General features: G+C 46.0%; 1 protein-coding gene across 2 annotated transcripts; it reads right to left on the bottom strand.

Moving 5' to 3' along the window:
- Window positions 1-4,885: 4,885 nt before the first annotated feature.
- AGTRAP (angiotensin II receptor associated protein) lies at window positions 4,886-14,521 on the bottom strand. Of its 2 annotated transcripts, XM_054222661.1 has the most exons (6): window positions 14,391-14,521; window positions 9,118-9,152; window positions 8,781-8,892; window positions 7,936-8,134; window positions 7,697-7,735; window positions 4,886-5,744 (listed from the first exon to the last, which is right to left on the bottom strand). In XM_054222661.1, exons 1-6 carry the CDS (start codon window positions 14,415-14,417, stop codon window positions 5,638-5,640), a joined length of 519 nt encoding a protein of 172 aa, XP_054078636.1. In that variant the 5' UTR covers window positions 14,418-14,521; the 3' UTR covers window positions 4,886-5,637. The 2 variants fall into 2 exon arrangements, with proteins under 2 accessions (XP_054078636.1, XP_054078637.1); XM_054222662.1 differs by lacking the exon at window positions 7,697-7,735.
- Window positions 14,522-15,672: the final 1,151 nt, after the last annotated feature.

The following is a 15,672-nucleotide window of genomic DNA, read 5'->3' on the forward strand; positions in this document are numbered from 1 at the left end:
GCCTGTAGCTGCTTTTCCAAAATGCTTTACATCTAACCAGATCTACGTGACATCAAACAATAACAGGCCTAAAAGAAAATGTTTTTACAGAAGTCAGAGCAACATGCTTCCAGCTGGAGTACAATGCTTACCCCTCTTCACTGATTGGAAATCCAGCTCAGACCTCCTCCACACTTCCACACTTGTATTTTCTCCAGGGCTGATAGGAAAGGTAGTGCCTCGACTTAAGGTACTGCTTAACTGCTTAACAAATGAAAATTTGTTCATATATCATGCTACGGCCCTGCAAAGATTAAAAGCTATGCAGCCAATTTCTTCTTGTCCACTCTAAAGGACGAAACCATGTTTACGCATCCAGAGAATCTACATTTTCCCCTAACCTAGAATAGGTTACAGCATAGATGGGAGACCTAATTTGCAGTCTAGCCACTAAGTCAGATGATTTATACATCTAACACTTGTCCTGAGCACAGATTTGTAAATTGCTGCTAACAGGTAAGTGCAATTTGAGGGGACTCTGCTTTCCTTCCCTCAAGTTTTTAAATCAAGTTGTCAATTACACTGTCATTCTAACCACCGTTCTTTTCCACCTCCCTTTTAAAAAATGAAAATGGTGTTGTGAAGAGACACGCACACCTATATCATCTTAAAATAACCCTAGTCAATCTGAAAAGAAAGAGATAGCACGGCCTATGAAATCAACACCCATTGTCTTTTTCAAACATACTTGAATACCAGAAAGCCTCCTGTCAAATTGCACTCTGTTTCCAAACTATGTTTATCTCTTCTAAGAAAGCATGTGAGCCTCAGTCATCCCTGTTTGTAGACAGCCTGCTTGTCCTTCTGACATGCAGACTCTTTCAGTAATCACCACAAACTGGGGAGTAAACACAATTACTAAAGCAACAGGAGATAGTCATGCTGTGTTACAATTATCCTTGGGAACTGCCATTACTGCTTTTCACACATCACCGAGTGTACCATGAATGGAAAGATCCCATTATTTTTTCCAGACAAGTAGAAGTTGGCAACTACAGAGCAAACAGACGAAGCATGGCTGCCTTCTTTAGGGTACCTATGACTGCATGAAGTCTAGCCACAAAATGCAGTGGACTGGTGTTCTGTAGAAGCACTCCTTGCATCCCAGGAATATCCAGCCAACTAATAACATATCTCAAAAGGTTATTATAAAGGATTTGAATTGTGAAAGGACATGAAACGATCATGTTTATCAGTGCTGTTTTGCTCCATGAACACCTGGAACTGGGCACCGGACTACTTCTACGCTCAAGAACCTAGTCATAATCTATTTTCTTTATAACTCATTTGATCTTTTTAGATCTCTATTTCAGTTCTTTCTGCCAGGTACCAAGTTCTCAACACATTGCTGTATTATTTTAGGTGGTGGTCTTCACCTCACTCATGCCTAATTTCAGTCTCATTGAGATTAGGAAGAGATAAATCGTGTTTTTTAAAAATCATGTTTGTCTGCCTTCCAAAAATTGCCATTCAGGACTTTAACATAACCACTTTTAAGCAGTAGTTAATCTTACTCAAAAGGCAACACGATTTTATGAAGTGCTTTTTAAAAAACTTCTGCTAAGGCCAAAAGAGATACTTGAGGCAAGCCACAGATTTTGTGAACTGCAAAATCCATGACTAATGGATTTCATATTTGCTTTGATGTTTTCAACTAAAACATTTAACGCATGCTTACTATATACACAGTAACGCATTAAGACCTGAAACAAATACAATTAAGCAAACAAAAATGAAGCTGATCAACATACTTCTGTTGTTATAAGCAAAAGGAAGTAAATAGCACAGTTCATGAAAAGTAAATCAAGCTCTTTCAAGTGAATGTCATTTTAGCATTATGATGACAGTGACAGACCCATAATAAACACATAAGCACCGCACAGACAACGCTAATTTTCCCACCCCTGCAGACCAAGGCTGATCCATTTCATGTTGCAAGTTGGGACCAGCGACTGGTCCAAGATCAAGCTTCATGACCTTAGAAACAAGGCTTTTCCCCCCGCTGCTCAGTCTTACAGACCAAGCCATCACTGCCATCGCATGAGCCTCTCGTTGTCACTTTGCGATCAACACACAAGCGCGCTTCCCTTAACCAGGGAGAGGGCAGTCACTGCTCCCACAGCTGAGGAACAGCCACCCAGCAGCTCCCTTCGCATGCTGCCATCCATCCAAGAACCAGCTGGTGTCCTGGGATGTGGTGGTAGGAGCAGGAGGGCCACCACCCACAGCCCCAGCCCAGGGGAGCCATTTCAGGCCCGTTCTCAGCCGCCATGGCCGGGGTGCACACCCCAGGCCCTGCTCTAGCATCCCCGATGGCCCCCAGCGCTCTCAATGGGTGTGGATACACCTCTCCTCATAGGCACTTACTCACTCTGATAGCCGCCACCGCCGGACATGCCACTGGGCCTCGCCAAAACCTCAGGGATGGGACACTCGCCTCTTTATGTCTGCACCTCCTTTCAGGGACAAACCTGCAGCTTTGTCCCCCCTTAATGCCCCAAACCCGTCTGCGAGCGCGCTCCAGCTGGGTCGCTGTAAGCAGCTTATCCCCCCGCGCGATTAGCAACGCCGCCTGTCACTGGGGCTGCAGATGTCCACAGGAAAGCCGCTCTCGCCCCTGGCTAATTAAAGCAGCTGCCTGAGGGCGGCCCTGACGAGGCGGGGCCCAGCAGGCCAGGGCAGCTCACCCAGGAGAGGTGAGGGGTACCTGTGAGTGGCACCACTCCCCTCAGGAGAGGGGGAACATCCTCTTTCTCCTCCCCTACAAGCAGCCCCGAAGCTGCCATGTCTTGGATCCTCTCAGCAGCGCTGGGCCCCACAGTCACCCCTAAGAGCCCGGCCGGCCTGGTGCCAGGGTGTGAGGTGGGGCGGGCAGGGCCCTGTCCATTGAGGCCGGCCGGCCTGAGGGAGGCACCTGAACCCAGCCGGCTGTGGTTAACGCTAGAGAGCTGCCAGCTCATCACCAAAAAAACCCCAACCAAACCCTGGCCTATCAGCATCTGAGGATTTAAAAAAAAAAAAAAAAGGGGGGGGGGGGGGCAAAAAAACCGCAGCATTGCTTTTCAGTAGTGCCCAGTGACAGGACAAGGCGCAACGGGCACAAACTGGAACACAGGAAATTCCATCTGAACATACGGAAAAACTTCTTTACCCTGAGGGTGGCAGAGCCCTGGCACAGGCTGCCCAGAGAGGTGGGGGAGTCTCCATCTCTGGAGACATTCCAAACCCGCCTGGACGCGTTCCTGTGCCACCTGCTCTGGGTGACCCTGCGCTGGCAGGGGCTTGGACTAGATGATCTCCAGAGGTCCCTTCCAACCCCCACCATTCTGTGATCGCACCTGCTGCTTGTCTGGCTGAGGAGACCCTGCTGACAAGCCTGGAAGAGGCCCATGGTGAAGCCAGGCTGCCCGGATCAACAAGGCTCTGCTCCAGCACAACAGGCTCCATGAATCCCCACAGGCCCTGCTAAATCAGGTATGGATCCAAGAGCACCTTGGTGCTTACTGTAAGCATTGCCAAAACAAACACCCTCCTCCTTGGAAAGCCAGGAGAAGGGCCTTGGTTTTATCATCACGTCTCTGATTTACTGCCCAAAATCGGTATCCCTGAGGCACAGTAAGCCTAGCATAACTCCTGCCTTGCTCTGCTCTCCTGAGCTCCCAGATGTGCTGAATTCTCCACAAAAAAGCACACAGCAGGTCAGCTACATGGGTATCAATAGATTTTTGTGGTGTTTTTTTGCAATGGAGATTGTCTGGGAAGGCCTCATTAGATGTAATTCTTTGCTTGTGCTAATACCCAAAAAGCATTGCATTTAAACCGGTTGCTTTTGGTCTGTGCTTCACAGGTCTAGGGAATAATAAAATCTGAGTCTTTACACGTGTTATTCTGGGATCCATGCTGTTATGGATGTCATGCATGTCACTGTACGGTTCTGAAGAGCTGAAAAAAGCATTAACTGACTATAAAGGCCTGCTCTGCAACTCCACAAGCCCCAGAAATTTCTGCCTACCTGTTATTCCTTCCCCATCCAATCACAATATTAGACTGATTCCTATTCCTATGCTCAGCCTGCAAAATGAATGCACAACACCCATCTCGGAGAGTAAACCAGACTATTGAACTTCTGTGGCATTTACCATGCGCTTGGTCCAGGCATAAATGATGATGGTCCAGGCACAGCGGCAGGTCACTGTAGTGCTTGTGCAGCATAGTGGAGGAAGCATCTGCTTATGTTTAGAGCGATCAAATTTGGGAGAAAATTCCTGGATCTTAAAAATACAAATGGAATGGTTCTAGAGGTTAGAGCGAAGTTAACACGGCTTTTGGTCACTGAAGAGTCAATGCAGCGACAGGTCTTGTCAAGAGAAATGCAACTGTAGAAGAACATATTTATACTTTGAAAATGACCGTGCTTTAGAAAAACACAAGTCTTCCTAGCACTGATATTTTCATTTTGCCAAAGCTGACATACTCTTTTTCTTCTGAAAAAGAATCCTGTTGAACACCTTTCTTTTTTTTCAGGATTTTACCCCAAAAGCCACAGCAGGGCAGATTATTGTGTGTAATATTAGAGTTTACAGTTTGTCACACCCCACACAGGTCAGCAGTGCAGCGTAAACAAACCCATCTTTTCCTTTCCCCAATCCTCATTTAACCAGCCCACCTTCACCACCCACACATTTACAAGCAATATGCTCTACTTGTCTTGAGTAAAGCTTAGACTAAAAGCCACTGAAGCCCTGTCTACCTTCCCCCATAACGATACTCCCAGACTGCCTGGCTACAGTCCCAAACCCTCAGGAATACCTACATTTTCAAATGAGACATAGGTGACCAGTGTAACTTTTTCTAACACAGAAAAACTGTGTTTATTTTATAGAAAAATGTAACATTTCAAGTTCTGTTAAGATAGGCAGCTGAAAGAAAAAGGACATTTCAAGGCACAGAGTACAACCAACATTCAACAGCCATTTTAAGTATCCTGAAGGACATTCAACTTGCATAAAAGCATCAGTGAATAAAACCCAAGAATAGATACTGGGAGCATAAGCGGCTCCCTGTCCCAGTAAGAGTATTTTATACCAACCCCAGCTTCGTGCAAACCACCACAGCTAACATAGGGAGTTATGGTCATAAATCTTAGTTAACTAACACCACCAAAAACAGCCCTCAGGAACTCCCAGATGTTTCCTGGAAATGTATCTGCATAAAACCAGGCTAAACTGTATTGTTTAAAGGCAGCCCATAAGCCTTTTAAAGACAGCTCGTCCAGGAATATTTTGAGTATCCTTACAATAGAGAGGATGCACAAGACAAGATTTGGAAGACTGTAGAAGGTGCATCACACAGAGGGAGAAAAGGAGAGTCCCGGGATTACAAAGAGTCACAGTGTTTAACATGACATCTCCGAGATCTTCTGGGCTTGCTGCAGGAACCCATCTGCCTAATCTTCAGGGAGGCAAAGAAATATAAAATCAGATTGTCTCCTGTTTGGTCAGTAACAGGTCTTGCTCCACCAGAGCAGACACGGGAAGTGCGGAAGGCTAGGCTGGGAGATGGTGAGGGAAGCATCTGTTCTCTGTTGCGGACAGGCCATCAGTATGGCTGCTGTGCTGTCTTGCTTGAGTTCGGCCACTGTGGAGGGGGATCCTGATGATCAATTGGCTCATAGGTGCTGCGATCATGGCCTGCACGGGCAATACCTGAGTGGAGAGGGAAGAGAACAAGCTTGGGAAAAAACCAAAAGCACAAGAACTGAATCCCCTAGAAGAAACTAACAGCTCAGGAGCACACCACATTAGCTGCTCTACCAGCTCCTCAGCACCTGTGTTCTGTGATCCTCACAGGAGGTAAGAAAACTCATCCTTCCATCAAAGGCAAAATAACAGAGATGCATTTGAACATGCCTCTTCATTCCCTGAGAATGGCTCTCTTAGTAGCCACATAGCTGTGTGGAAAGCAAGACCCGCAATACTACATAGCAGCGTAACAGGCTCCTGTAATAGCGTATTTCAGCAAGATCAGGTTTATGAGATCTAGTGGAAAAATGAACAGACAAAACCAGAAGCAGCAGGAACCATGGCTAGCTCACAGCATAGATTTAAGAGCATGTCTCATCCATGAACCACTCTTCCCAATAACACAACTATGCCTCAAGTGTGCCACACCATGACACTAAATATGAATCCAGCAGTGCTCCCAATTGCACTATGAACAATTCGCCTGTGCCACAAGAATGGTACCAAAAATCATATCGCTGTCCAGGGCACGAGTGGGGAAAGAAGACAGACAGACAGAAAATGTGCATGGACAGCTCTTTATCTATAGGGCAGGCATCTGCCATGGCTAGAAAGCAATCTGCATCAAAGGTGGGTACCAAACCATATCAGAGGCTTGTTCTAAGCCGCAAGGATGCCGCCAAACAACAAAAAGGTATTTTGTGTGGAAAGAAAATGAGACAGAGAAGACCAGCAAAAATGCAACACTGTTAGGCTCAAAAGGAAAATGCCAGATAGCAGGAAAGTGAGAGAGGAAATCTGTCATCCACATTCTACAAAACAACAGCACACAGTTTGTACTGAAAAATCTTGTGAGAAAGACAGTTCAGGAAGAGGATATGAAAGTACAGAAAGTCTGAATTTCAGCCTGTGCCTGAGAGAAGACTCAGACAGTTACCATGCCTGTGTTGGGATAGTGTGGTTGAAAAGAAGGAGTGCTCACAAATTCCAAGCAAATGGATGAACTCCTCAATGATACCTACATTTCCCATGGAATACAAATGTCAAATCCCAGTTACGAGCACAGTGAGCAGCTAATAAAAACTGGCACAAACATGGCCCACAGCAAGGCACTGCAGTTGATTCACAGGCCTTCTGACACAGTTAAGACAGATCTGTCTGGCATTTGCAGAAGTAGCTGATGGAGAAGACATCCACATTCCACCAGCAGAGAGAGGCAAACAGCACATATCACCCCAAGGCTTGGTTTCCTTCCACAGCCTCTCCTCTGCAGGTATCCACCTTTTTTCAGCATTATCTTCTTTGCTAGCACCAAAGCAGCACAAGTGACAGTTTTCAAATGCAGTAATGCAGTTAGACCACCCTTTGTCCTGCACAGCCTTTTTAGGATGGCAAGAAGGTGACTGTGCCAGGCTGCTGGTTTTGCCAGGATGAACTCCCACACAGCAAACAATCCCTGGCAGCTGCCCTGGGTGAACTAGCACCAGGCATGCTTGGCAAAGAAGCTGAGACCCAGAACATGCAGCCACAACCCCTCCCCTCTGGCAAGGCTACCACATTGTCATTAGCAAGTACATCCAGGAGAAAAATTAGTGCCTCCAGGCAAAGTCCCATGAGGTAAACATCAGACCCATTTTCCATGTGAGAAAATGAAGGTCCAAAGCAGTCGAGGTAGCTAGGACACATGAGGCCCAGAGAAAGCATGGAGTTAGAAATCCAGCTTCCTTCCTTCTCATGCATAATCCAGCTAGAGGGGGATGCTGCCTCTACTTTCCCCCAGAAGGAAAAGAAAGGGTTGGCAAAGAGAGAAGGACACCCAAAGGCTTCCAACAAGCACACACAAATGCAGGAGGAGGAGGAAGAGAGGAAAAGCCTCTCAGTTGTATTGAATAGAGAGACAGCAGTGGTCTCAGTACCATTGTGAGCATAATGGCTGTCAAACGAGGACTCCAGGTCTGCAAGGGAAGAAAGGAAGAATGTAAATGTAAGGCCTAAGACACACCAGAACGACAAAATGGAAGAACAGACATGAGGAAGAGAGAGAGCGCGCAACCCCCCTCCCTGGAAAGGGGGCAGAATCTAGCTGCACAGAGCTCAGGTTGAAGGGTCCAAAGTGCAAGCCCTAACACCAGAGGAGGCAGGGGAAGCATCCTACCTATGTTAAAGGTGTACTCTCCTCCACGCTCCCGATACATTCGATACACCAAATAGCAGGACACAGGTTTGAGGAGGAGGCTGAAGATGGCCATGCCTGCACTGAAACGCTTCTCATCAGTGAGATAGTTGTTTGGAGGGTAGAAGACAGAGATGTGAATGATGTCTGTGAGGACTGTGAGCAGCAGGCCAGTCAGGAACTGGAAACAGAGAGAGAATGGGACATGAACTGAATAGGGGATTAACCACTAGAAGTAACAGTCGGTTACAGCTTCTGTTTCCTGAGAGAGATCTGTGTTCACTCAATCATGCCTTCACCCCAGTATCACACATTGCTAACCCTTGACACTGCCCCAGGTAGACAGAGATTCCTAAATGAATGATATTGTATTTTGTGCATTTTCTTCACAGCTGTCAGACACCTTCTCATTATATGCTCCAGGATTGTTTATTTTTGCTTGCCAATCTCTTTAATGTTCAGAGAAGGGTTTTATAAAGCCCCTCCAACTCAAGCATATTAAATGCTTTGAATCCTCCCCTGGCATTACAAGTGACAACAGCAGGTAAAAAAAAGAAAGAATTAAGCATGCCTCAACTCTGAGAAGCAATATAAGTGACAGTGAATGCTTCTCACCATGGTTTACAGTGCTTATAGATTTATACGCTGTCTTAAAAAAAAAAAAAACCACCACACAAAAAAAACCCCAAAACAACCCAAACAGGGAATTTGACTTGTTCACTGCTGTATTGGGAACAGCTGAAAATCATCACTGACTCAAAGCAGCTGTCTCTGCCCTCCACCCTCTCCCCAGGCAGCCTGGTGGAGGCAAATGCCCTCACACTCACCATCATGATGGCATCCAGGGAATCTCGCTGCACAATGGCCCAGATCCCCACTGCAAGGACACTGAAATTTCCCCAGGCATAGGAGGCTGGAAACATGTAATTCATGCATCCCCTGTCAAACAAGACAACAAAAACCCAGCCCATGTTCACAATAATCCTTCAACAGTTTGTTTGCATTCATCCCTGTTCCCATACAAACATCTCGCTCTTAGATTTAGGATCTTCTTGCACATAGACAGGCACAAACAGGGAGTGCTGACTCCCTGAGAATGTCCCATTCCTAGTTTGAAGGAATACCCTCTTCTCACCCAGGCCAGGCCAGTTACCAATCACTCACCACACCGTGAGCAGCCAGTGTACCAGAATGATGGCCTATGAGAAAAAAAAACAGAGAGAAAGATGGGTCAGCAAGTTAGGAGAACTGTGGGAGAATCAACATGAAATGCACTATCTTGTTTCCAAAGGATGGATGGAAGAGTGCTCTGGACCCAGGAACCAGCGCAGAAAGCTGGTGTAGCAACTAGGACAGTGAAGACACAAAACCATTATTCTCTGCTTCTGTTGCTGAGTATTTCCTGTGGTGCTACACTGTAGTCATTCATTATTGTTGTCATCTCTGTCAACAGATGATTCAGGGCCCACTTAGTCTTCTCTAAATGGGTTATTGATTTTGGAACTCCAGAAGAGTTTGTACAGAAAGCCAGGCAATCCAATTCACACTATGCTAGCACAGTTTATACATGACCAATCTGGCATCCCATCACCAAAAAGGCCATTGAAAGTCATGCTTGCAGCTCCCAGCAATTTCAGTCCAGTCATCAGTAAATCCTTCTTTTACCTCCTTCCAGTCTGTTCAGAGCAGTGGTTCAACTTCACCTCAATACTAACAGACCTGAAGGCATCTTCGAGGAGCCTGAGAACCTGATCTTGCCATAGTACACTGCTCTTTTCATTCCCAGTGAAGCCACCAGGGCCCAAATGCTGGCAGTGCCCTAAGCAGCAATAAGATAATGCTGTCACAGATTCTGTACATTGCAAGTGTCCTTAACAATCCTGATCCTTGTGCTCAAGGGGACAAATTCAAGAAGAAAGCATCTTACTGTAACAAGTGACACAAGGATTCTCTTCACCAGCACTTGACATTTCTGTAACCAAGGAGACACACTCTACATGTTAGGACAGCAAATGGGAACAAGAATTTACCACTTCAGCCTTCTTCTATACCATGCGCTATATCCATGGATATTTCTATATCCATGCACTCACTTTCTTTTGAGCCTGCTGGCCAATCTCAACAAAGGGAGATCGCTCACTTTCACTCTCCAAACAGTTATGAAAACAAGAATATGGAAGACAGGCTCCATTAGCAGCCTCATAAAAGAAAGGCTGAAGCCGACATATCAGAGGATCCGTGGGAAACAGGCACTCTTGCTTTTTTTTTTCCTAGGTGTGAGAAAAGCTCCAATTGGCATTTATTCTGACCTCGATATAAAAAAAAAAAAAAACCAACCAAACAAAACACCACCAAAAGCCCGCTGAAGCACACTCCCCCTACATACTCCCACAAGAAAAAAAAAAAGATAAGAAGAAAAAGGGAAATGAGTAAGTAGCAAAAGGCAAAATTACTCAGTTGACACAGGAAAGCTGTATGCAGACAGGAACACTAAGACTCTCAAAAAAAATTAAGATTTACTGACATCCTGCTATGTTCACTGACTTAAAACATCTATTCATGCTCTAACTTAATACAAAACTAGTTGCTCGAGAAGAGAGTTAATAACCAGTGAAGCGGTGACATGAGTGAGGCGCAGCCAGGAAATCAACTGGAGTTTCGCATCTGCTGTGGGTCGTACTGCTCTGGCAAGGTACCACAACGGAGATGGCTTAGGATAAGACAGAGCTCTTGCTTCACTGCAGTACCCTAGCACATCTGCAGAGCATTCACCCTCAGTAGCCTAGACTTTGTCATGACTTCAAACACCACTTAAACAGATTTTTATTAATGATTTTTTTTAATTGTTCATGAAAGCCTACAAAATGCTTCACCACTACCCCCCACTTTCCCTTCTCCCAAATTGTACCACAGAGACCAGGCAAAAACTGCTAATCAGTAAAATACAAGATGTTCTTGGATAAGAATGGAGACATGCAAATAGCATTTACTCAAGAGACTATCAAAACATCAGGGAAATTCTTAATTAGGTAGTATTTAATTGCATGTTACATACCCACAAGACCCTTCAGGGCTCACCAGTTAACATAATTAGGCAGCGTGGCTTTTTTTTTTTTTTTTTAAAGCTGTCTAGATCAATATTGCAGTTATTAAATTGTGAAGCAAGCTTAGTCATCAGCATAAAGTCAGGTAAACTAGGGCTAATAGTATGAGGGGCCGCTGAAATAAAAACAAGGCATTCCCTTCCCGGTTATTAGTCCAATTTACCCGACAGTTCTTCAGGGCACTATGGAATAAGCTCGTGGTTTTGGTACGCTTTAACATAGAAAACGTAGTGTTAATGAAAAACATTTTTTAAAGCTACAGTCACAATGTGAGATTAGATAATTTGCAGACAGTCTCCTGAAGAGACAGCAGAAGAATTTAAATTTTTTCCATCTGTTCAAGGACTTGAGTCTGTACCTAAGAAAGGCATACATTTCTTCTTTTAAGAAAATAACTCCTAAGACTTGAACTCGTGCTAAGAGCAGAAAATAAGAAAGGTGGGACCTTTGTCTCCACCCCTTCTGGGCAGAAGGATGACCATGTATGAAAAGCATCCCATTGGAAACTGGGGAGAGATAAGGGGGATTCCTAGCTCTTCTGCAAATCCCAGCATGTGATGGAACTAATTGCCAAGCATAAAAAGAGCCTGGGTACACCTGGGTCCTGTTAGATGGGAAACTCTTTGGAACAGGAACTCACTCATTTAAACATGTTTCAGCACAAAGCCTAGCATAAAGTTGAATTTTAAGCAAGTTAAAAATTACATTATTCCAAATTACAAATGTTTTCTTATATTATCTAACTCTTTTTATTTGATTTTTTTTTCTTGAGAGTGTGCTCATCTACTCTGTGAGTGACATATTCACTTGAGGATATACTAACCAAAATATAGATCTCAGTGGCCACCTCTGAGTGAGCCACCCGTGAGGATGTTCCTCATTATTATAACGGAGTGATAATAATGAGAGTGGTTATGCAGCGGAACAGGCTATCCAACGTGGTTGTCATGGCTCTATCCTTACAGATTTTTAAAAGTCAGCTGAATTTTGAGTTAAGCTATTTGATCTAGCTTTGAAGTTGGCTTTGCTTTGAGCAGGAAGTTGGACTAGGTGACATACAGAGGCTTCTTTTAGCCTAAATTACTCTATGATTCTGTGACCTAGCATTTAAGAATGCCCAAGAACAAAATGTATGTTTCCAGGCACATGGATCGTAGGGCACTGTCCAGGCTCAAACTCAAACTTTGTATTTCAAGGCTCTGCATAGTTATTGCAGTAATCCTAGATGACAAGCGCTCGCTGCAAAAATATGGCTATGCTGCTTCCCACATGTTTTGTTAAGCACTACTACTAGAGCAGTAGATGCTGTTTCATCAACACGTTCCTCATCCAAAGCCTGCCACATTAATTTTATAGCTCTGCAAGTAGCTTAAAGAGAGACCTCAAGTCCAAGACATTGCTATGTTCTGGCACAAACACAGCTCAGTCATGCAGTTTTCATGGAGCTGCTTCTATCATGAGGCTCATCTTTTTTAATATCACAGAAACTGTAAGCAGATTATGCCAGCGAATAGCCACAGTGTGTGTTATTTCCAGTCCCTTTCTGAACAAGAATCCTTCCCACCTTTAACAAGTGTTGCAGGGAAGCAGACCCTAAGTCAGGAACAGTACAAAGATGCAGGTACAATTATTAACTCCCTGTTCCCCAGCTCTTCAGCCCCAGAGCAGTACCCGCAGACTTGACAGGGAATTTCTTAATGCTGAAAACAGTTGGGCCAGGACAAGCTTACTCTTATCAAGGAAGAGATTTCGGAATGGTTGTCTGAAACCAGAAAAAGGCAACATTTTAGTTGCATTGTCATGGTGACTCTTTCATTCAAGAAGTCTGTTTTTCAGCTCCCCTATCTCCACCTCCCATGGTAGAACATGTATTTCATGTTGGAAAATTTGTTAATTAAATGTCCTTATTTTTCACTGTTGTTTTAGCACGGAAAAAACAAAAATCAAACCAAGTTAAAAAACAAAGCAGAAGATAAGATCTTTTAATCTTCCTAGTGCCTTGGGAATCACACAGTAGTCCAAACTTGTCAGAGCAAAGTATCAGCTAGTTTCCAGAACGTAATAGAATCCACATGCCAGGCCTTGAAAAACCCATTTGGTTACTTGCCTCTAACAAGGGAAGCTGCTTTTCCCAGTGAACTTGTAAGAGGGAGAAACATCATTATATGAATGCCAAGCTTTTATTTAGTGCAGCCACGTGAAAGCTTTCCTGTACAAAGCTGAATTCTTAATGATAGCTGAGATAATATTATCCTCCCACCCAACCTGAAGGCAGTCTGCTCCAAGGCCGCTGCTCACAGCTTTGTGAATCAATAGCAGAAAAAGACTGATGCGATCAGTGATGCTTTCATTCTCTGGGCAAAGTTTTCACCAAAGAAAGCACCTGAAACTTGCCCTACCAAACAAGATAGAAAAATAGCGAAGCTGGGAAAAGGCACACACACCTAGAAATCTCAGGGCTCTGAAAATACAAAAGACAAAAAAAAATAGAGGAAAAACTCATCTTTCTGGTATCAGGGAAGGCTTCAATATTGACCACCAACATCAAAAAGTTATTTTAGCATCCTGCATCTTCTCCGCAAGGATGTACTTCTTCCCAAAGTGAGAAGTGTAATATAACTTTCCAAGTCCCTTATTTCCCATTTCTCTGGTTACTATTCACCGAAATTTTCAAATTGCCCCCAACTGAAGCCCCTTCCAGCGGAGAAGCAATTTGTTATCTACTAGATAATAACCCCAAAGTAAGTGGGATCATCTTTCTCAGATATTTTGCCTGACAAGCAAAAACTTTGCCTCCTCAGTGTTTATCCCGGATTAGTTCTGGTCAGCTGAGCTGGAAACCTCCATGGACACAAGTTAATCACCAGCTGATGTCCCAGCTCAGTCCTTGGCCACTTTAGCAACTGCCCTGAAGTAAGAGAGAATCGTGGAGTCACCGCCTGCCCGTCTTAATGACCAAGACCTTTTGCAACGTTTGCCCATTAAAAAAGGTTTAGAAAGACCGGTCTTTCCGCCCGGGAGACCTCCACATCTCCTGACCAGGCCCTCAGCCAGGTCCTGCACCAGGGGCAAAGCTGCCCGGCCTCCGAGAGGCGCGGGCGGCCCGGGCCCAGCGCCGGCTCTCCGGGCCGCCATCCCGCCGCCTCCCCCGAGCCGCGGCCGAGGGAGCGCCGCTGCCGCCCCGGCAGGAACCCCCTCGCCGCTCCTCACGGCGGGAGACGCGCAGCCCCCGGCCCCGCCGCCCCTCCGCGCTCGCGGAGACAGAGCGGGCAGCTGGAGAGGCCCCTCCCCGCCGGGGAAGCCCCGGGAGCGGCTCGGCCCCGCGGCCCCTACCTTGAGGTTGACGGCAGGCAGCTCCATAGCACCGGCCCGCCCTCCCCGTGACTCCCGGCGGCGGGGCCGCCTCACGTAGGGCTGGGCCGGGCCCCGCCGCCGCCGCGGGCTGGCCCCGGGCCGCCCAGGGGAGGGCGGCGGGGCGGGAGGAGCCGGGACACCGCCCCGCCGCGCCCGGCGGGACCGTCGTCGGGTCAGGAGGGAAGTGGAGACTAGGCCCCTGCCCCAGCCGTGCCTTCTGCCACAGGAGCTCGTCATGGAGTCATAGGCCGTCCAGGTTGGAAGGGACCTTTCAGATCATCGAGTCCAACCATCAACCCGACACTGCCAAACCCACCGCTAAACCGTGCCCCTCAGCACCATGTCTGCCTGCCTTTAAATACTTCCAGGGATGGCGATTCCACCACTGCCCTGGGCAGCCTGTCCCGATGTCTGATAACCCTTTTGGTGAAGAAATTTTCCTGATATCCAATCTAAACCTCCCCTGGTGCAACTTGAGGCCATTTTCTCTTGTCCTATTGCTTGTTACCTGGAAGAAGAGACTGACCCCAACCTCTCTACAACATAGTGGTTCTGCAGTGTGCCTCTGTGAGTGGGTGGCAAGTGGTGATTTCTTGCCAGATGGCCATATTTCTGATGAGGAAATAGTCTCCAGTTACCTGATGTGTATTGCACAGCACCTGTTTCCAAAACAGAAAACCAACACTAGGTTAAAAGTGCACCTGGATGAGTTTGTTGACTCCAAACACCCAGCCAAACGGTTCTTCCTGCTGCTTACACACGTAACGCAGCCGAAGGAAGGCTTGACAGTATGCTTGGGTTGCCGTCAAGAGTCCCAGAGGGCTAACGTGTGTATAGGACGTAGCAGCTTTTTGGAGGAAGTGAAAGCTGCTGTGCACACATCAGTACTGTGACAAAAAGGTGAGGAGTGACAAAGAGACTCATGATAAACACCAATAAAAAAGCAATTGCAATATGCTACCTGTGCTCACCTGTATCACAATCACTGAGTTCAGGTCAGCCTTTGGGGCTGGCACTGGGGTCTCTAGCCACGTAGCTAGAATGTCTGGCAAATACTTAGTTGCTTCCTTTGGCCCTAGATTTTTCTCTAGAACTAGATGACTGAACTCTGCCTAAAAGCCTAGTACAAATCACGAGTTCTTCATCTCTTGTTCTGAAAGAAAGCTTGTCTCATTTTAGAGCTAGGGAAGCTGATAAGTGATCAACCCAACTGCACACAGTACAGCTATAACTATGTCCTGTCCAGCTCACAATAGCAGTC

This window comes from Rissa tridactyla, chromosome 16, assembly GCF_028500815.1.
Source record: "Rissa tridactyla isolate bRisTri1 chromosome 16, bRisTri1.patW.cur.20221130, whole genome shotgun sequence".
In the NCBI taxonomy this organism is placed as follows: Eukaryota; Metazoa; Chordata; class Aves; order Charadriiformes; family Laridae; genus Rissa; species Rissa tridactyla.